At 34.6% G+C, this 22,026-nt stretch overlaps 2 protein-coding genes and 1 long non-coding RNA gene across 3 annotated transcripts; 1 reads left to right on the forward strand and 2 right to left on the reverse strand.

Annotated features, from left to right (window-relative positions):
* Positions 1-243: 243 nt before the first annotated feature.
* On the forward strand, positions 244-1,913 carry LOC141658849 (uncharacterized). Its single transcript, XR_012549474.1, has 3 exons — positions 244-417; positions 882-944; positions 1,618-1,913. It is a non-coding gene; the product is annotated as an uncharacterized LOC141658849 (long non-coding RNA).
* A 7,455-nt stretch (positions 1,914-9,368) lies between these two features.
* Positions 9,369-9,755, reverse strand: LOC141588357 (putative receptor-like protein kinase At2g42960). The gene has a single exon (XM_074409803.1). The coding sequence runs from the start codon at positions 9,753-9,755 to the stop codon at positions 9,369-9,371; it is 387 nt and encodes a 128-aa protein (XP_074265904.1).
* Positions 9,756-10,126: 371 nt separating this feature from the next.
* LOC141586996 (wall-associated receptor kinase-like 4) lies at positions 10,127-14,107 on the reverse strand. The gene is made up of 2 exons (XM_074408406.1): positions 12,682-14,107; positions 10,127-11,674 (listed from the first exon to the last, which is right to left on the reverse strand). Exon 2 carries the CDS (start codon positions 11,397-11,399, stop codon positions 10,314-10,316), a length of 1,086 nt encoding a protein of 361 aa, XP_074264507.1. The 5' UTR covers positions 11,400-11,674; positions 12,682-14,107; the 3' UTR covers positions 10,127-10,313.
* Between the last annotated feature and the right edge of the window lie 7,919 nt (positions 14,108-22,026).

Here is a 22,026-nt window from a genome sequence, read left to right on the forward strand (position 1 = left end):
CACCCCGTTATTTCACGAGTTATTTGTAAAGGATTATTTCTCGAACCTAATCCATTTTGGGACTTCAAGTCAGAAATCTTAAACTATTTTGGACTACTCGTAAAATAAAAGGATTTGGGATTATTTCAAAAGGGGACATTATTTGTGAGCTCGACTTTGGTTTGGGCTCGAGCATTGACCCAATTATTTAGCTTATTAAAAGGGAAAAGAAAGAGAAATAGGAAACTTAGTCAACTTGGAAACCTTTGTAAGTTCCTAGTCTTCTCGTCATATCCTCATCAAAATAAAGAGGAAACAAAAGAAAAGTACATAAAACAAGAGGAGCAGAGAAACAACGGTCTAATACGAGGGAAGCCCTAGAATTTCATTCCGCCACCTTCACCATCTCCTACACACCTTTGCCTATAATCAATCAAGGTACACCTCTTTTTATAACGATAAGTTTATTTCAAAGCATTATTAATGATTGGTAGATAAAACGTTTGAAGTTGGAATTAAGTATCGAAGTCACCCGCTATGAATATCGAATAGTATAGGACGTAATTGGATTTGTTTTGGGTCGTCTAAGAGTCACCCTGGACCGTTTGTGGTATGTGAGCGGGGAAGTGAGGTTTTCTGTTTTATGTTGTTACGGCAAAACTTTATCGAAGTTGTGTGAGTTTTGTTGGTCGAGATAAAGAATAATTATTGTGGTACTTATGGGCTTATTAAATGGGTAAAGCATAAGTAGAATAGTACTGCCGCGTCGATGTACAAACCCCTGTGTGAGTGCTTTATTAAACCGAGTTACATGAACAAGCTTTGTATATAGCAGGTCTATGTAGAAGGATGAAACTTATTTACATCGAACAGTGTAGTAATTGGTAACTTGTATATTGTAGTGTTTGATTTTGAAGTAGACAAGTTCTTGGAGTAGTATTAGCGTGGATTGGCCGTCTCGAGAGGTAAGGACTTTTACCTTTTTTAAAACTAAGAGCATGTTCGGTTTAATATTTAAAGAGTTTTTACATACTTTTGGTAACGATGAATTTCTACTGGCTTTTCTGAGCTTTTAAATATTGTTCTTAGTGACCGTTGGAAATTATTTGGCGCAAGCCGTCTTTGTAATTATATAGCAGACTCTGGGAGTTCTGCTGGTCTAGCAGGTTTTAAGGTGCGTCTACGACGTCCCTGGGATTACGTCCCGAAAACTGAACTCTTGGCCTGAGTTCCATTTGGGTGGGGTGTGACCGGCCCCCACTCGCTAGGGGGTTAGACTTTCTCCTTTGGAAGCCTCATCCTACTGACTGTCCAAATGTGAGAGATGCGCATTATTATAAGTCTGACCAAGCACATGTGATACCTCTAGACCGTGTCAAGGGTAGGACCTTGGCACACAGGTGGTGAAAGTTATGGACTTTGAACGATTTAATAATTGTTATTGGATTTATGATAATGTTGGTTTTGGGTTATAATTCTTTCTCACCGATTGTATTTTTGGAGCTTGTAAAGTTTATAATATTATTCTATTATGAATTTATCATTTCTTGTTATTTTCTCAAAACTCAGCTTTTGCTGACGTCCTTATGTTTTGGGTCGTTCCCCTTGGAACTGTACCTATTTATGTTCTGGGTACAGTTGATAGGTACATTTGAGATGCTTGAGATGCTGCATGGGTGCATGCTGGATCCGGGGATTAGTACGAGTGTGGAAGGATTTTGAATAAAGACTCCGTCTCAATCCATTTATAATTTTATAATATCGTTGGATTTGAATTATATTTATTGTTTTAGATTTTGTAAGACTTAAGTCTTCCGCTGCAACGTTTTGATTACTTGATAAATTTTTGAGATATGTACTTTGTTTTTAAAGATTGACTCTGTATTTACCCCGCACTTCGCATTTTAAGCTAAGTGTGGAGTGACAGCCGTGAATTTTCCATCTCTAGTTTATCGTTTTGGTCGGTAAAATTTAGGGCTGTTACAAACATTGTTTGATGTTTTATACACATGCTATGAATGCTAGTGATTGCTGTTGATTTTGTGACACAGTTTTGATTCGTAGCTAGTGAGTAATGTTTTCTTTGAAGTTCAAACAATTGATCTTAATTAAGGTTGTACTCAGGAAAGATAAGTTGTACCCGTTTATTGACGCGGAGCGTTTTAATTGGTTTGAAGAAGTCATGATGCGTGTTTTGATGTTGTGGGGTTATGTTGCGAGTGCCACCATTGAATGACTTTACCAACTAAGCTAACTATTATTTGGACATTTGCAATTTGTAATGAGCGGCGTGTTTTGTTGTACTACCGAATCTCTTGGTAGTGGAAGCGACTTATTTTTGCTGATGGATCCATTTGGTTCTTTGCATTATGATGGATGTGATACATGAGACTCATTTTTGCACGATGTATGCCTAATTTTGCCTACTTTGTAGGGATTACATTTTGGTCTTGACTCTTGATTGCATATATCTTTGTCTTTGTCTTGTAGGTGCAAATAAACTTGGTGTGGGCTCCCGCCCGGACCAGCGGGTCAATAGGCGCTCTAGAGGGAGTTAGCTACAGGTCGTATTGGGTATAATTGGGTGGTCATTGTAGACCAAGTCCAAAAAGTGCAGTCTGTCCGAATGGGCCGTTTGGTTTCTTTGAGTCTTTGTAGAAGGGTTGTCTTATCCGAGCTTGCTTGCTATTATTGTGGTTTTTGACCGCAATTTTTTGAGACGGGTTCGATTCGGTTCGTTTCCTGGAGATCAGTGTTTTGGCTAGTTTCATAATTTCATGTACTCCTTTGTAAGTTGCAATCAATATTTAGATGTTTAATGTGGAGTGGAAATTTGAGTTTGTTGAACTTGATTACTTGTACTTAGGTGATTGAATGTTATTGTACCTAGTTAGTTGGTTGCTAGTTGCTACTCATAATGCAATCAATTTAATCTGTTAATTTCCTTGATGATTTGAGTCAAGCAAGTATTCCGTCGACGACTTTAATTCTTGATTATCTTTACCGTCATTTTTCTTAAGAGCAGCAGGAAGATTATGATTATGATTCCCCTAAGATTACAAACCCTCCTTTAAGGATAAGGGTCTGTTATGCAATCTCAAATAGAGAAAACATAAAAACTTGAAACGGTGCTTAAGAAATGCATAGCTACTGCTTGAGCTACATAATGAGGTTATGATTTTAAGTTTTAACCATATCAAGTCGTATTTTTTGCAAAGTGTACCTAGGATCCGAAAAAGTGTAACTACTTTATTGTAAGTGTATCTAAAATTTATGTGAAAAAATGTATCTATTTCATTTTTCAAAAAAAAAAAAAAAAAACGTATATGACATTTGGTTTAAAAAAATCTATCAAAAAATTGTACCTATGCTAGCAAAAAGACATTCTTTAAAAAATTTACATAGAATGAAAGTCAAAAGTGTACCTAGGATAAAAAAAAGTGTATATAGAATTCACTTAAAAATTGTACCTAGAATAAAAAAGTGTATCTACATTCTTAAAATGTGTATGTAGAATTTTGGTAAAAAGTGTACCTACTTTAGTTAAAAGTGTATATGAGATTTGGTAAAAAAAAAAAAAAAAAGTGTATCTACATTCTTAAAATGCGTACATGGAATTTTGGTAAAAAGTGTATATGAAATTTGGTAAAAAAAAAGTGTATCTACATCCTTAAAATGCGTATATAGAATTTTGGTAAAAAGTGTACCTACTTTAGTTAAAAGTGTATATGAGATTTGGCAAAAAAAAAAAAAAAAAAAAAGTGTATCTACATCCTTAAAATGCGTATATAGAATTTTGGTAAAAAGTGTACCTACTTTAGTTAAAAGTGTATATGGGATGTGGTAAAAAAAAAAAAAGTGCACTTTTTATATATATTCTAATGTATCTAGTGCGTTCTCACCGAATGGTCGTTCTCATAGGATCACCTCTATATATATATATATATATATATATATATATATATATATATATATATATATATATATATAGTCAAGTTCAAATGAGTCCACCTAAATATTTGAGTCCCTAAGTCCTAATCTAAGCCATTGATCTTCTAAGATTGATAGTTGAGATTTGAAACTTTTAAACAATTTTTGGAATGAAACTTTAATGTTTTATAAAAGAAACTTTAATATGTGAATGAAACTTTAATTCTTTAGAATTATAACTTTAAATTTTTAAAGTCATTTTTTAACAAAATTTTAAAATTTAAGTATTTTTGAATATAATTTTAATGTTTTTCAAGTGAAACTTTAATGCTTAAAAGTGTAACTTTAATTTTTTTCAAACCATTTCTAACAAAAAAAATTTGATTTATGAAATAATGTAATTATAATTAATGTTTTTTTAATTTAACTGATTTTTGACTCTAACTTTAATGGTATACAAGTGCAACTTTAATGCCTAAAAATGAAACTTTAATTTTTTTAAGTCATTTTTAATAAAAAATTTTGGATTTATGTAATAAAGTAACTGTGACTAAAATTTATTTAATTTCACTCATTTATGGACGTAACTTTAATAAATACGAGGTGAAACTTTAATGTTTAACAAGTAAAACTTTAATGTTTTTTAGGTCATTTCTAATATAAAAATTGAATTTATGTATTAATATAATTTTAAAGTTTATATAACTTTAATCATAAATTATGAAACTTTAATCATAAATTATGAAACTTTATTCTCGAATAACTTTATCGACTGAAATTTTAGTCCATGTCCTGTAACTTTAGTACTTTAATGGTGAAACTTTAGTCCACATCGGTGAAACTTTAGTCTGAACCACCACCATCGACACCAACTAATAACAACCACCACCTCCTTTGTCACCAACCTGACCCACCACTACCTTTACCAACCACCACCACCACAACCACAGTCCCACCACCACAACCACTTCACAGCCAACAACCACCATAGATCTGAATAAAAGAGTGGAAAAAAAAAGGAGGGAGTTAGAGAGGAGGTAGTTAGAATGACCGCCCATAACTCACGGCACGGCCACCACCACCACGGTCCACCAACCAATCCGTCCCTTACTCAAATCTGAAAAAAAAAAAACAGAGAGAGAGAGAGGCGGTAGAACAACCACCACGACAACATCGAACCAAAAAAAAAAGTGAGAAGAACAGACGGCGGAAACCAACACGACAACAGCGAACAAAAAAAAAAGATTTTCAGTACAACCACCGTCGCATCAACATCCCAACCGCCATTTTGGTCATTAATAATTAAATTTCGAAACAAAATGAAACTTATAGCCACTTTTATGTGTAGATTTGAAATTTTCAAAAAAAAAAAGTTTTCAATGTGTAGATATGATATTTTCGAAACGAGAAATAGAGAAATGAGAAGCGGAGGGAGGCGGCAACGTGGGTAGTGGAAGACGAGAGGAAGCAGGCGGGTGGCGGACTGGCGGCGAGTAGGTGGCGGCAGTTGGAGGTGATGGAGAGAAGGAGAAAGAGAATGGAGTGAGAGTGATGGCGGCAGAGTGGCGGCAGCAGCTTCGTGCGGTGGCCGCGTGAGTTACAAAGGAGAAGGGAGAAGAGGAGAGAGGAGGGAGTTAGAGAGAGGAGGAGGCAGTGAAAATGAATGAGTGAGGATGAATTAGGGTTTGCTTGCTTTTATATCTCCCCTCTTTTTTTTGTTTTAATCTTAGCCATTCATTTTCTATGATCTAAGGGTTAGAAATAGGACTTAAGGACTCATCTAAGAGTAGAGGACTCACTTGAACCTAATTCTATATATATATATATATATATATATATATATATATAGGGGCGGGATCCCGTGCGAACTAAAGTGTGGTACAAACTCTACGAACTAATGCTACCATCCTTATATTGAATAATCAGTGGTCCAAATTAGATCTCCACTCCCCACATAACAAACCCAATCTAATCCTTGTACTCCCAACCTCTCTCACCCTTATCCCCACCACCTTTCGTCACCGATGTACGGTCGCCGGAGCTCCGTCAAAAACCTCGCCGGCGATCGCGCGCAACTCCACCGTTACACAGGCCTTACTTTCTCCTTGCTCTTTCTCCGCTTCACTTTAATTAACCTCGTCGCTGACCACACCATCACCACCACGGTTATAGTCATCTTTGATTGAAATGAGATCTGTTTGACACAAATATTGCAATAATGTCATTGTTATGGTTAGTGTTTTGAATTTCTTCATTTTCCACAAATTTATGGTTTGATTCACAATTTACTTTAAAAATGATATTTACTGTGTTCGTGGTGGCTCATGGTCATGGTGTGATTTGATATTTGACGGAGTTCTGGGTTGTGGTGGAGAGAGGAGGGCGGTCGGTGTGCCAGTTTTATGGTAGTCATGCGACGACGGTTGGCATGTGGTATTAGTGAGTGCGTGGTGGTATGGTTGCGAAATGGGGTGAGGGCCTGGTATGGTGGTTGATGGATGAGTGGTGTCCGCGCAGAAAGGGAGTGGTGAGGGGAGTAGTCGTCGGCGGTGTGGTGAGGTGGTTGTCGATGGCGATATGTAAGGGGAATTGTCGTCATATAGCTGCAACTGCTGCTGCTCTGTCAAGCCATCTTTTTTGGCGTCATTCAGTACGGATCGAGCATCCACAAGGTAGCTCCTGAAACTTTCCTCAATGTGGAGCAACCGGCGGATGAAACTGTTGTTGTTCTCGATCATAGTAAGAGTCTTAAGGATGATATCATTCATTTTGTTGATGGAGTTTGGGGTTTGTTTGAAAGATTAATTAGGGTTTATTTGGAGTTTGTTTTAGCAGTTAGGGTTTGGAGATGTATAGTGAGATAATGGAATGTTAGTTGAGATAATGCATGTATTTATACTAAGCAATGCGTGGTTTGAGTTGTTTTTTAATTAATATATATGTTAGGAAGTTGTGCCATAATCATCATCATATCTCTCAATGCTGCTTCAAATCTTATTACTAACCCTTCTCATTCCATATTGTCCATTCATATGCACAGGGATGACAGTAATAATGCATGCATCGGAATTATAACGGGCCGTAATTATGCATGCATCTAGTAATATTTAATTTTTTTTTTTTTTTTTAAAACAAACAACGGTTATTTATAAACAACCCGTTGTCTTTAGTTATAACAACAGTTTTGTATATTACAACCCGTTGTTATAACTTTCCCCCCAAAATTGAGTCACACTTTCCACAACGGGTTTTTATACTTAAAACCGTTAATAGTTTTAACAACGGGTTCCTTAAGAAAACCAACCGTTGTTAAAACCTTTTACAACGGACGCATTAACAACGTCCGCTTTTTTATATAACAACGGTTTTTAACCGTTGTTATAGCCTGTATCTGTAGTAGTGATATATATGCGTTGTTTGGTAAACAGCATATTGGCCAATTTTTAGCATATTAAAGGGTTTTAACATGTTTGACCAATCAATATGTTAATTTTAGTGTTTGTAACAAGATATTGAAACAAAGATATTTGGGGTCAATATCTTTGTTTTACAATATGTTTACCCCAAAGATATTGGTTAGCATATTGTAAAATAGGAAATTTTTCTCCATTTTACAAAGAAAAGTAACAATATACTAATTGTAATCTGCCAATTACCAAACACTCAAATTAATTATGCTAATTATAATATGCTAGTCAAACCTTCTGATAAAATCTGTCATTTATAATCTGCTTTTGCAATCTGCTTATGCTGAAATTAATCCGCTGTTTACCAAACAGGGCCTATAATAAAACGTAACCATAAGAAATATTCCATATATGGAGGCATATTGGTTGACGACAATATTATTATTGATTGTGTAGAATATTGTAGTAGAAATATTCCATATATGGGTTGACTAAAATATTTTGACTACAATATATTAGAAGGGAATATTCTAGAAGGGAATATTCCGAATGGGGGGAAAGATGAGCGGGAAACTTGAGCGGGAAAAACACAGATGTGTTATTCTTTTAGTCTATAGAGGATTATTAGACGATGAATTAACCCATATTCCGTATAAAATCAAAATTAGAAATCGTTATTATTATTTTCGTGACAAAATAAATTGGAAAAAAAAATTGAAACTCATTAGCTTTATACTATAAAATTATTTTCATTAAAATACATTTTAACTCATTACTCAATTCTCTTAACTAATTTTCAGTAATAACTTTTATTTATCAAAGAAAAATATAATGATGGGAAATGTACACAATTATAAGGTACCAATATTATATAAGTAATTTTATAAAAAAAATATTAAACTTTAAGTATCGTGCATTATATGCACGAGGTTTAAACTAGTTTTTCTCTAATATATTTTCTCTAATTTCACACTCTCATTCTCCTTCACCCTTCTGACTGTTTCGATTGGCGATGGTGTAGGGATCCCGACTAAGTGATCTTGGTAGTTGGTACTAATCAGTCATAGATAAAGTCGTCCGTTTTTACTATTAATTGTTGCACTAATTCTAAGAAGCTTGACAAATGGCGGCGATCTCCAATTGGTAGTGGGCAAAGTCTGCAATATACTTATCTTGATCTCCTTGTTTCACATCCACAACAAACAGATCAAATTTCCTAGAGACAAGATAGAGTTCGACAATGACTGTGAAATGTTAATGTTTAATTAATTTTAATAGAAGTGGAAATTAGGGGATCTGGGTCTGGACCCTTCATTTGAGTGTTAATAATAGATAGGAGTTATAATTGAGAAATTAAATTAGTAATAATTGATTAACGAATTACATAATTGCTCTATACTTGAATAATCATATCATTGAAGAACTTGCGGATTTTTGAAGGAAGTTAAGTATTCAACAATAGAGAGAAAAAGAGAGAATTAGGTTTCATGTTTTTTAACTAGGGGCAAACAAATAGAAAATGTGTAGCAAAAAGTACTACAATGAGTAAAAATTGTACTGCGAAAATAAATTTCGTTAGTTAATTAACGGTCTTTTGTCTTTAATGTACAACTTAGGAGATGTATTGGTTAGCGATTGTAGTAACATACATGAAACATAGAGCTGAAAATTGAAGGCGAAAAGTATGTAACAATATTCAACTATGTTAAGTAACAAGCATTTCAACACTTCATTTTTAACACCGAACACAATTGTTTTTTCACAAATAGCCGCATTAGACAGAGCTTGAGGCTTCGACTCTGAGGATCATATATAAGAACAAGCTTATGAGTTATGAGCACTACAGAATTTTATGCCACAGTAATTTGAGATCGCGGAATATGAATTATATACCCCCCATACGCTTGGTTTACTACGTGTTGTTGCCTTCTGCTGAGTAATTTGTTTCAAAGTTTAGACTTGCAGCTTCAATCTCACCAGTTACGCCATACTTCAAATTTTGTATGTTCTTGTCTTGATCTTGCATTTGCCAAAGCTCTTCAACCACATTGATCATAGTCGGTCCTTCATCCCCTTTCTTTGCGACACACTTCCGGTGCTTGTTTCAACCCCGAAACTATAGACGTCACACTTCTCTGTCACTTGCTTAGTATTAACGTACTCAGGATCAATGTATCCTGGACTTCCTAGAGCAGGCCCTATTTCAGTTGTCTCCCCGGGAGTAAGAGTTACCGAGTAGCCAAAATTAGACAACTTTGCTCGAAATGACTGATCGAGAAGTATACTGAATGATTGAACATCCCTGTGCACCACTGGCCTTGAAAGAGCATTATGCATATACGATAGAGCATACGCAGTGCCAGTTGCGACCCTTAATCTATCAGACCATCTTATAGGATTTCCACTGGAATGGAGATGTTTAAAGAAAGAGGCCTCCATTAGGCATATACTCGTACACCATTATAGGTATGTAAGTCTCAAGACAGTATTTTAAGCTGCTTTGATCCTGTGTTTTGCCCTCTGCTAAGAGCAATATGCTTTTCAAGGAAAATGCATCCATTTTCAATGAAGTATTCATCCCTGGAGTCCAATTTTGGCTCTATGCTAAACTTCTTACTTTGTGTTTGACCCATCATTAAGATATCCAAGTTGGTATGGATTTTGCCAAAGTAATGTGTATTCAAAGTGATAATTCTTTAGTATGTGGATATGAATGAGTCAATAATGTAATGCTGTGAGAAAGGTTGTACATGTTTGACTACTTGGCACAGTCCAAAGTTAAGGCATGAACAATGTCTTTATCACGTACGTACTGCGAAAATCAATACCCTTTGATAAATAAAAGACGATTTTATAACACGGGTACGAGAAAATTGTCAGCGTTCTGTAGTAGGATCTAATAATCATCATGTTTCAGAAAAACTGAAGGAAAAGTTGATTAACCAATCGAAATTTGACAGATGCAGTCAAAGAAACAGTAATAAGAGTATATTATTACTAGGCTTTACTTTCAGTTCTGTGGTTCCCCTGATCTTGGATCAACCATAGCTCTTCAACAACGCTTATCATGGTCGGTCGTTCCACCCCTTTTTTTACCACACATTTCAAGGCAAGTTGCATAAACCTTTGGATCTCATCGATATTAACTTCCTCAATGAGAATCGTGTCTATCATGGCCTTAAAACCATGTTTGCTCACATTCAAAACAAACTCATCGACCAAATCATTCCCACACTGAGCCATTTCAACGGGATCCCTCGAAGTTATTAACTCCAACATCAAAACTCCAAAGCTATAGACATCACATTTCTCTGTAACCTCTTGAGTTTCAATGTATTCCGGGTCAATGTATCCCGGAGTCCCATGAACTGGCCATCTTTGTTCCTTCTTCCCGGGAGTAATCACCACCGAGTGGCCAATGTTAGCTAGCTTAGCATGGTACGACGAGTCGAGTAATATCCCAAATGACATAACATCCCTATGAACCACTGGCTTTGACAAGGCGTTATGCATACAAGAGAGTGCATAGGCAACATCAATTGCTACCCTGAAACGACCTCTCCAATTCAATAGATTTTCATGTGCCATGTCCCCATGTAAATATCGGTGAAGGTCTTTATTTGGATAAAATTCAGACACCATCATTGGCACACAAGTCTCGAGACAACAACCATAGATCTTAACCATATTGCTATGACAAATCACCATTCCAATGGACACATCAGTCAAGAACAAATTAACAAGTTCAGGATTTGGGTCGGGTTTTGAAGAGGTTTTGATTGCTACCACCTTGTCATCAAATATGCCCTTGTAGATAGTTGCACCGCGAAAACTACCAACAATTAGACCAGGATCATAGTTGTTAGTAGCTTTCTCGATTTCGCTCTTGGACAAAATTTTCAGCTGTCCTACTCCTATGTCTTTGCCTTGGCTCAAAGCAATTTGTTTTTCCAACAAGATACCGCCATTTTCGATAAAGTACTCCTCCTTGGATTTGAACTTCTGCACTACCTTGCTATTCTTATTATTTGATTTAGTTTGATCCATAAGAAAAAGGAACTTCGCTAACATACCCAAATTCATGTTAATACCTTAGGAAACAGAAAGATTGCTTATACTTACTGCAAAAAAAGAGAGAAGATTGAAAAGAGTTTTTCGATGAAAATTTGACATTTGATACAATGTATATGAAGACAAATAGACAATAAGCAATTGCCTTCCCTTCTTTATTTGTTTTGTTTGGCTATGTCAATAAAAAGAACAGTCAATGATAGAGTCACATTGATTTAACTATCCAACTAAGATGGTCCAGCTGCTTTTGACGTGACTCGAACTCGGACTTTGACTTTGAATACCTCCTAAATCAAAAAAATCAAAAAATCAAAAAATCAAAAAATAAAATCATGAACCTAATAGAAAATGTTTATGTTTAATACGAAGTACTATTTAATTGTGTAAACTGAATTCACAGCATTGATTGTTTGAGCAAGAATTTAGAAGATGAATAGACATGGTAACTGGAACCGGGACTCACATTCGTATTTTTGTCATACCAAGTTTATTTGAGCGAGTTAAGCAAGAAAATGTTGACAACCTACCTAAAAGAGAGGAATCAGTAATACGAAACATTGAATTGGAAATTGATAGCGAGCAAACAGTATCAGGTTTCGTTCTGGCCAGAGGTTTATATACGGGCGTATCACACAAATGCATGCGGTTAAAAATAGAGTTTGCAACATCTGCCCATTTTAGGTCGGAAGGAAACATATCGCTTAGTGTTCGTGCAAAGGTGATATAAGCTCAATGGCTCGAAATTTTTTTGCAAGTACAAAAGGTGCATAAAATTACTGCAAATCCTAAGTGATTGAAACGTGCGACTAACAAGGTGCATAATCCGGAATTACAACCCTGTAAGCCTACCTAAGTACCTATGACATGAAGTGGCTGTTATTCATCCAGAGCTGCTGATGTTGAGTAACTGATGGTGCAAAACATTAAGAAAACGAATAGAGCTAGAAATTTGCATGGGCCAAGTGAAGTTGAAGAACATTTGGTGTTTACACAAATTCTCATTTGAATGGAGGGAGTAGCAAGCAGACGAGCACAAGGAAAGATGACTGTCATAGAGCTCAGCGACAGACTTTGTACAGCGTAAATTGCAAATGTTAACGAACTACAATGCTTTTAAGAAAACGAGCAGCATATAGAAGTCATAGGACTATAGGAGTAGTACTTAACATTTCCTGCACAAAGTAATTGACAAAATATGGAAAGAGGATTTCGACATAAAGGTTAAGAACACATTCATCACCAAAGCAAAAGAAACCCAAAGGTAGAATCCCCCATCAAAAAGATCTGACAATACCTATCAGAGATTCATGGCACGGAGTAGTTGAACAAAGCTACCCATAAGCTGCAGTTCATCATTGGTAGCTGGCAGTTTGGCATACCTCCCGCGGAATTCTATCACGCATTTGGAAGAAATTAGTGAGCATAAACTCAGATCCATGCAAACCACCATTTCATCAAGCATATATTTATGTTTGTCTTCAGATTGACGTGAATGGGGAAGAACATTAAAAGTAAGGGTCTTCAACGCTGGGGCATTAATTAGCAAGTATTGGGCCAGCTTCTTCAAATTCTTGCCATTTTTAACATTATACATTATTACTTGAATCTTGTTGACATGCCGAAGCAGACTAGGAGACGGGGATTCAAACGGGAATGCATCCAGGCCATCAGCTCCAGTACTCAACTGCAACTTGAGTTCCGTCAGGTTGCGAAAAACCAAGGAATTACCTTGATCATCTTTGAAAAACTCAAACATAGAAATTGTGAGAGCAAGAATGTGAAGCACTCTAACACCAGGGATTGACTAGCAGTAATAATAGAGGCCTCACGAAGCGCAACAGGCTTATTGAGAAACGAACAATTCAAATTAAAAGCATAGAGACCGAAGAAATCCAATTTAGGCGCATCAATCACAACATTAACATTCTCAGATGCCGCAAACAAAAGCAATTGCAACGCTTTTAGCTTGGCAGACGATATATCAATAACGAACACATCCTTGTCATGATCATTCTTCTCCACCTTGGTACGCCAATTTCCTGCAGCGCTCAAGGACAAATCCTCGAGTAAAGGACAAGACCTAACCAGTTTGGAAACAAAACCACATTCGGAAGCACTTAAACTCAATCCCAATTTTCTCAAATTAGGAAGTTGAATATCAAGATGAGTATGATGAGGCAAGTCATAATGAAAGCGAAAAGGAGGGAAATTGAGGCAAACAAGGGAATGAGTTTGAAAAATGCAATGCGGCATGGTGAAAGGCGAAGCGGCACTACTAGAGTCGGTGCGGGAGTCAATATAGATGTTAATATTTTGGATATTTCGAGCGGAAAGGTGGCAGAACCAGGATTCGAAGTGCTGATGGGTATGGAAGGGGGCGTGAAGGGAGAAAGTATAGAGACAAGGAGAGGTGAGACGGGCGAGGAGATGGTCAACAATGGGGTAGAATTGGGGAGAGTTTTGCGGAAATTTACGGAAGTCGAGGTGGAGAGAGGTGAGGTTGGTCCATAAAGATCGCCACCGATTGGATAAGACGGAGGTTGATACGGCGGTTTTAGTTGGGAGGAGACTGATTATGTCGATGAGTATGGCGTCGGGTAGGGCGGATATTCTATCCAGGGACGGTGGGGACGGTGGATGCTCAACTTCTGCTTCCTCATCTTTGGAGGTCTTTCGTCTCTTGTATTTTCGACCCATCTTTAATGGATTAGTTAGAGTGAAGCGGCTAAACTCTTGTAACAGTTGTAAGTGGTAACACCCTTTTTAAATGTTGGGACGGAGCATTTGCATCTGCAAATAAAATAATTAATTAAGATGGTTAATTTCCTTAAAATAAAATAATTAAATAAGATGGTCAATTTTAAGAAGGCTAAAAGAAAGATGATGCTTGGTAATTTTTCTAAATATTTATAGAAGACTAGAAGATGGTCAATTTCTTAAAATAAAATAATTAATCAGTATAAACATGCACACTTATGATATTAATTATTATCATCATAAAATTATATATTAAAGGTAGCGGGAGTAGTGAATTTGTCTCAAAATTTATTTCATCGTAATCTTAGGATATGTCATAGAAAAATATATTAATGATAAATTTATGAGTTATGCAACTTTATGTAATTTTATTTAATGAAAAAAAAAATTTAATGATAAGTAGAGGTAGCCCGGGCGAAGCCGGGCACCAATACTAGTATATATAAAATTGGGTTGAAACGTTGTGGATGCGCCACGTGTCCTATACAGCCTTAATGACAAGCATTAATTACAGGCTTACAGCTAATCATTTAATATGAGCATAATAAATGTTGTATAAATCTCAGCAAAATATTAATTATATTTTTGGGATATTCTACGGTGTACCCCTGAGTTTTTCGGTTTTCTATGTTGTACCCCTCATTTTTTTTTAATTCTACATTGTACCCTTCAACTTCTTCCTTATTTCTCCATCATAACCTCGTTTAACTCTCCATTAACTTTATCACTATCAAACGACCGTAATTTAACCTTTATTCTGACTTATTAATGTTGTATCACCATTCTATATGAGAAACATCACAAATCACTTTTAATAAGCACCTACTACTATAAAACAATATATGTTATGATTCATGACATGATAATGAAGATTTTTGAACTTTTAATTAGTTTTGTATACTATTTTTTGGGCTAATGGGTCAGTCGGCAAACTAATAAGTAAATGAGTAGGTTATCGAGTAATTGGAATGATAAATAGACGATTTAATAAGTCAGTTAAGAGACTAAGTTAGCATATAAGGTCATGGTATAGACTAATGTATAGAGTTTAGGGGTACACCATAGAATATAAAAAAAGGAGGGGTACAACGTAGAAAACCGAAAACCACGAGGGTACACCGTAGAATATCCCTTATATTTTAATAAATTTATTATTAAATTACATAAAAAAATTACGCTAATTTGATTCTAAATTTAGTAAAAAATTATTTTGATAAAAATTCTAAATTGTAAATAATTACGCTCATTGCGAAAAATGATTTCAATTGAGTATAATTTTGATTATATTTATTGAAATATTTTGATATTTTACATTTACGTAAAAAAACATTTTGAAAAGTTATAAAACTTAGACCATTAAATCCGGTAAGAAAAATATATTTGGGAGAGTCATTGTATTTATTAAAATTAGAACTTAAAGAAAACTACTAAGAGATAAATTTTTATAGTGTGAGAATGAAAAAAATTATATTGCGAGAAATTGAATACATGTGAGATTTTAATAGGTTTAAATAGTGTGATAAGGAGTATGTATGTACACAGTAACACATTGATCGCGAGTAAATTTAAATAATCAAAATAAAAGTAATGATTATTAAGTAATATAGTATTATAAACGCCATGAAAAAGTAGAAAACACGTTACATTTTTCTTTAATATATTCAATTAAATATGTATGCGTCAAGTATAAAATATTTATTATGACTAACTAAATATTACTTGTAGTTAAATATTTTATATGTTATCTTTTAAATACTTTGAAGTTAAACCTCAAAAAAAAAATTGAGAAAGTTCAACCTATTTTATTTACAGGTAATTTATTAAACATCATTGTAGAAAAATAATATAATTGATAGTTGTTTAAAAAAACAAAAGGTTAAATTTCTTATAAATATGTTTGACACATAACACTTACAGCACACAATCAAAAGAATTGAATAAGTTGAGTTTGGACGCTATACGTTTGATACATGATTATCAAACGTTATACATAAAAAAAATATAAATTACATAAAATTATATTCACATCATTTTGAACAAATATTAACTGATTCGGGACATAATGTATCGTTAAATAATATAATGTGAGAACTCAATGTTCATCGTTGCGTTATTCGAATAAATTTTATTTTAATTAATATGATATTAGATAAGTAACAGATTTATTTATAAAACGTTTATCATGCATAATTAATTATCACTTATTAGTTTTAATAATTAAAATTATATGTATTTTATTTTAAAACATTGAAGTTAAACCTAAAAAAAACTAAATTTGAGAAAAATTAATTTATTTTTATTTCTAAGTAAAAATATTAAAGATCATATATGAATTATATTATTTTTCTTCGATTAAAATAATAAAATTTTAAAACAGGTCGCGCGAAGCGCGGGATACTACCTAGTATGAATTTAAATGTTAGTTTTTTTAAAAGTGTAAATAATATGATTATTTATTGTATCATGATTGATTTAAGATTTTAAATTTGGGCTACTAGTTTATATGCAATTAAAATAACACAAAGTGAGCTGTAAAATACCCATGAACACTTAGATCAACTGGCAAGATGTTGTTCTAGCTTAACCAGATGTCTCATGTTCGAGCCCTGGGAACGCAGCAGTGTTAAAACTCATGAGGGGGAGCTTTATCGCCCTAGTGGTCCTACCCTGCTCGAATCCGGATTAAACCGGATGGTTTACACAAAAAAAGTGAGTTGTAAAATAATAATTAAAAAAAATATTCTTCGTTAAAAGATATACAAATACAATTAACATACTTAATTCAGTTAATTATGTTGAATAATTATCCGAAATATCCACCATATTAATCTTATCTTTGCTAACCCTATTTGAGCTTTAAGTACCCTCTACTATAGAAGCTATGAAATACATGACGATATGGTTACGATAATGCTTACATTAAAGTATACCGGATATATTTAGACGTGTCAAACTTTGAGTATACCCGTAGTGTAATACACGCGATTTTATCATAAAGGGTAATTTATTAAAATCATTAATTTGATAATATTAACTTCTATTTTATTGGGTAAATTATTTTAACCGCTAATTTAATACGGAGTACTAGTTATCTTTATTTTTATGGCGAATCACATTTTCAACGTAATTGGCTTAAAACCGTCGAACACTCTAACTTCACTCCAATGTCGTTTTTTTTTTTTTTTTACCGGAACAGGGTTACCGTCGAACACTCTAACTAAGGGGTTGTTTAGTTGCCATCAGAGTTTTAAATTTTCCATGAATTCCAAAAAACATGAATAGGACAACTCATGTGGATGGAACTCATGTGGGAGTTCCTATTACCTAGGGGGTTAGGACATTAGGTGACAATTTAATCGTATATCTACCAAAGGTAATTAACTGGTCTCTAACTAATATAGTTAGGGAAGTCGGAATCGTATCCACAGGGAGACTAAAATGTGTTGATCTACTTGCTACGTAAAGTCTGTCTAGGTAACAATTCGTGGGTTTTTTTGTTTGTTTTGATAACTACGAGTAGTTAAGGAAAGAGAAATGAGTCTAAATATAAGGAGAAATAATTAGGATTGTCGGTTCACCATGGTCTAACAACGGTCAAAGATAGTGAAAACGTCCTCTCGGATCGTTATTCGCCCTAAAATGCTTCTAACGAGCTCTCGCAACTTATTAGGACACTCTATTGTTTGTAGCAGGTCTAACTCTCACCAGGCTTTCGATCTTAGGTTGGAGTTTACCAGATTACTTAACTAGTTAACCAAAATTAAATGCTAAAATTAACAATTCAAACACAATAATTAGGCCAGATCTAATAATCTAATTAAAATCGTCTTACAACCATGGCTCCCCTAAATCCTAACAATAGAATTTAGCTACGCATAGTCAAATTAACAAAATTAACAATAATAACGATAATTAACTTAAGCATGATGAAAGTACGAGAAAAACAATTAAAAATAAGACAAAAGAAATAAAGAGAAATAATTAAATGAATAGCAAAGGTTAATTGAATTACTGAATGAAGGAGAAAGGTTTCAAAGTTTCAGATCCAAGAGTCAGAGAAAAATAACGTAGCAAGAGTTTTGAGCAGTGTATTCAAGATAACCTAATAAAGTTTTCTAAGTCCCTCTTAAATAATAAGAAGAGTAAATTATTACTCAAGCACTAATGGGCCGAGATTAACAACTTAAAACAACTCGTCCATAATAGAAAGCATTCAACCGACTAAAGGGACACTCGATCGACCAAATAGCAAATCAGCAAAGATGAACATAGTCGATCAACTATGTAGCCTGTTGATCAACCAAACAGCAAAGATGAACATAATTATAATGTATTTCATTAAAATTAATCTTTTTATCAAATTATATAATTTTCACTAAACACTAAACTATAATATTTTAATTAAAATATAAATAATATAAAACTATAAAATATTAAATTTTTTTATTGATGCTATTATTTAAGAATGACTTGACTCATACTTTGTATTAACAAAACTATAAATCGTTTTGATTACTTTCATGACAAAAAAAATTGAGATAATTTATAAAATGGGAATCATCAGCTTTGTGGTATAAAAAATAATTTTAAAAAAAATGTAATTCAGCACATTACTCAATTCTCTTGGATTAATTTTCAGTTTTTTTTTTTTTTTCTCGAAGCAAAATACAATAACGTGAAAAATGAACAATTAATGAGATACAACTATTATTTTACAGTTCAATTTTACTCAATTTTCTTTAATAACTTTATAGTTTAATTTTTTTCCCATATCAAACTATAATGACGTGAAATATTAAAAATTAGGGTTATTTCATAACAATAATCCATCCTATTGGTGGTCTGCAATAATCACTCCATCCTATCAATAATCCCAATTAAATCCAACCTAAGCACCATACCTTCTAATAACGAACCAGCTGATATTTTTTGAAGTTTTTGTTGGAATATTTGATAGTTTTTACTTTTTAGACAACCTAGCTGGTATATGTGAAGTTTATGTGTAATATTTTCAAGTAATGAATCAAGAACTTGGTTTATTTGATACACATAAACATCAAAGATGTGCCGGACATCTACCTCTATTTTCAGATCCTCCAAAATACCCGTGTCGATGCACCTAGTGGGTCTCATGGGACGACCCATCAACTCGAAAAAAGCATCTCTTTCAAAGATTACCGTAGGGTAGTCGGGAACTGGTAGAACAATAGGCCCCTGACTTCCTTCCTCTGCCTCTGGCTCAGCAGCGCGTGACCTCTTGCTTTGGTGGGTTACTGCTGCAGCACTCGGCATCTGTTTCAACATGGTTTTAGCCACACATCGTGTTTTACAATATCAAAGTAAACTTTCCAAAGGATTCATACGAAGAAAAACAACAATTAAAGTGGATTTATTCGCCGAAACAAGTAAAATTTTGAGACAAAACAAGAATTTTCCACTCCCCTTTACTCTTATAATTTTCATAAAAGATGGTTTCAAATCTCCAAAACATCAAGTTTTCACAAGTGGTAGAAGTAATTGGACCATACTCTCTCAAAATCAACTTCATAAATCGATCATTATCACAAAATCAAGACGGAGTTTTAAGACCAAATTTTGGATGAGATTAACCAAAATCAAGCACTAAACATGATATTAGTAGCATTCTCTACTCTATTTCGACCTATAAGATGCAAAAGATGAACAAAAATCAAATTTTAAGAGTAAACCCTAGAAAATTCGGTCCACATATAGTCACAAATCGGTTTAATTTTGCAATTTCTAACATCAATAACAATGATTCAAGGTGATTTCTATCAAAATCTAGAAATTATAATGCAAAAACTTTGGGTATAAAACCGAAAATCCAGAAAATTCCAACACTAACATGCCTCAAATTGATTTAAAATCAAAGAAGAGAAGTAGAAATTTACCTTGAATAAGTTTGCAAATGGATTGAATGAATGAACTAGGAGGATTTAGGAGGAAATCAAACACAAATTCACCAAAGTTTTATAGGGAGAGAAATTTTATGAAGGTTTTTAGGTTTTTGAATGAGGTAAATAATAAGAAGAATGAAGGAATTGGGGTTTATAAGCCCCGAAAAATTTGAAGAGCCCGTGTGTACTGTAGCAGGGGTACTCGATCGAGTATCTGAGGTACTCGATCGAGTAGCGTCTACTCGATCGAGTTGAGGTTGCTCGGTCGAGTTTTGACGCTGGCGGAATAAGCATGGATTCTGTTTTCTGTCAAACTCGATCGAGTGAACCTCTTGCTCGGTCGAGTCGTCCCTTGTACTCGGTCGAGTAAGTCAAAACAAGCGACAAAAGATTACGGATTTGATTGGTCGTTCCTGCAAAATAACAAATCGTTCGGAGTCTAAGGTATACTTAGAAATCGTCACTAATTATTTCCATACGATTGCTATCGATTAACATTACCTTGTATATAACACGATTACTGCAATCAAACATTAGTAATCTTATTCTACTACATTCCCAACAACATACGATTCAATCCGGCCATGACATACTTTAACTCACATATCTAATTATAACAATAACAATTTTCTACTCATACTTTTGCATTTCAATTCTACACATAACAAGCTCTTAAATTCACATATGCGCTCATATCAATTACGACATTCCACTTATCCACATATCAAATTTTACAACACTACCTTGAATGTTCATGTAATCTATCAATAAGGCAAACTTGAAAACCATGCTCAACAGTCCTTTGAGAAAATAAAGAAGCTGATGTGTGAAACTCCAATTTTGATGAGAGAAAAACTAGAGAGAGAAGTCCCTCTAAAATTCTAAGTAGCTTTTTGATCAAGCAATGGCTCGATCTAAGAAACTAACAAAAAATCCTCAAAAAAACAACAATAATAATCAGAAAAATAATCAAAAATCACAAAAACATGTTGATCTTCATACTAATTCACAGAATAAGGGTAAATCGCATCATCGTCAGTTGCCATTTTCATCGCAGGAATTTGATTCCGACTTGGAAGCCATTTTAGAGAAGGATGAACAGGAGCTTGATGATTCTGAACAGGAGGAACCTGCAAATACTCCGGTCACCACACCGATGGTAACAATTACAAAGGAGGACGTGGCTGGTGAGATATCGTTTTGGTTGACTTCTGTTTATTGTTATGTACTTGGTGTGAATCCTCCTAGTACTGTCTTAACTGGCTTTGCGAAGAGGGTTTGGCAAGCACATGGTATTGATAAGATTTCATTCCTTCCCAATGGTATATTTCTTGTCAGATTCAAAACAAAAGAACAGCAGCAATTTGTTTTGAATAATGGTCATCTTCTATTTGATAACAAACCAGTAATTGTGAATGAGTGGACCCCTGATGTAACACCCCCTTCATACCAAGGTACCTTACCATGACTACCCCAGCATGAAAGGATGTTACCATCTCGGTTGCCCGAGGTTAGTAAATATCAATAGCAACAGTCCCAAACACATTTATTAAAGTACGAGAATTATAAAAGTTACATTGTCTCAAAATCCAACAAAAGAAATATCCAAATGCTAGCAACTACAAAACAACAGCTAAGACTTATGACGATGATAACTAATCCGGCGTGGTGACTCTCCCATGACCGCCCCAAGCTCACCAAATGCATCACCTGTGACAATCTGCTCACCATCCCCGAATGGATCACCACAGATTTTACAAAACAACAATGGGGTCAGTTCTGCGTAATTAAAATAAGACAAGCGCATAAAGTAACCAGCTGATCATCCTCCGTCCCCGGTCTCCCGATCTCACACAGTAACCGACTACACACCGAGGTGTGTAGCCCTGTCAGACTACCCATCGCAACAGGTAGCCCACGCCGCTAGTGGGGGACCGCAGCCAATCCCCACCAAAATCCCGCTC

This window comes from Silene latifolia, chromosome 6, assembly GCF_048544455.1.
Source record: "Silene latifolia isolate original U9 population chromosome 6, ASM4854445v1, whole genome shotgun sequence".
Classification (NCBI taxonomy): domain Eukaryota; kingdom Viridiplantae; phylum Streptophyta; class Magnoliopsida; order Caryophyllales; family Caryophyllaceae; genus Silene; species Silene latifolia.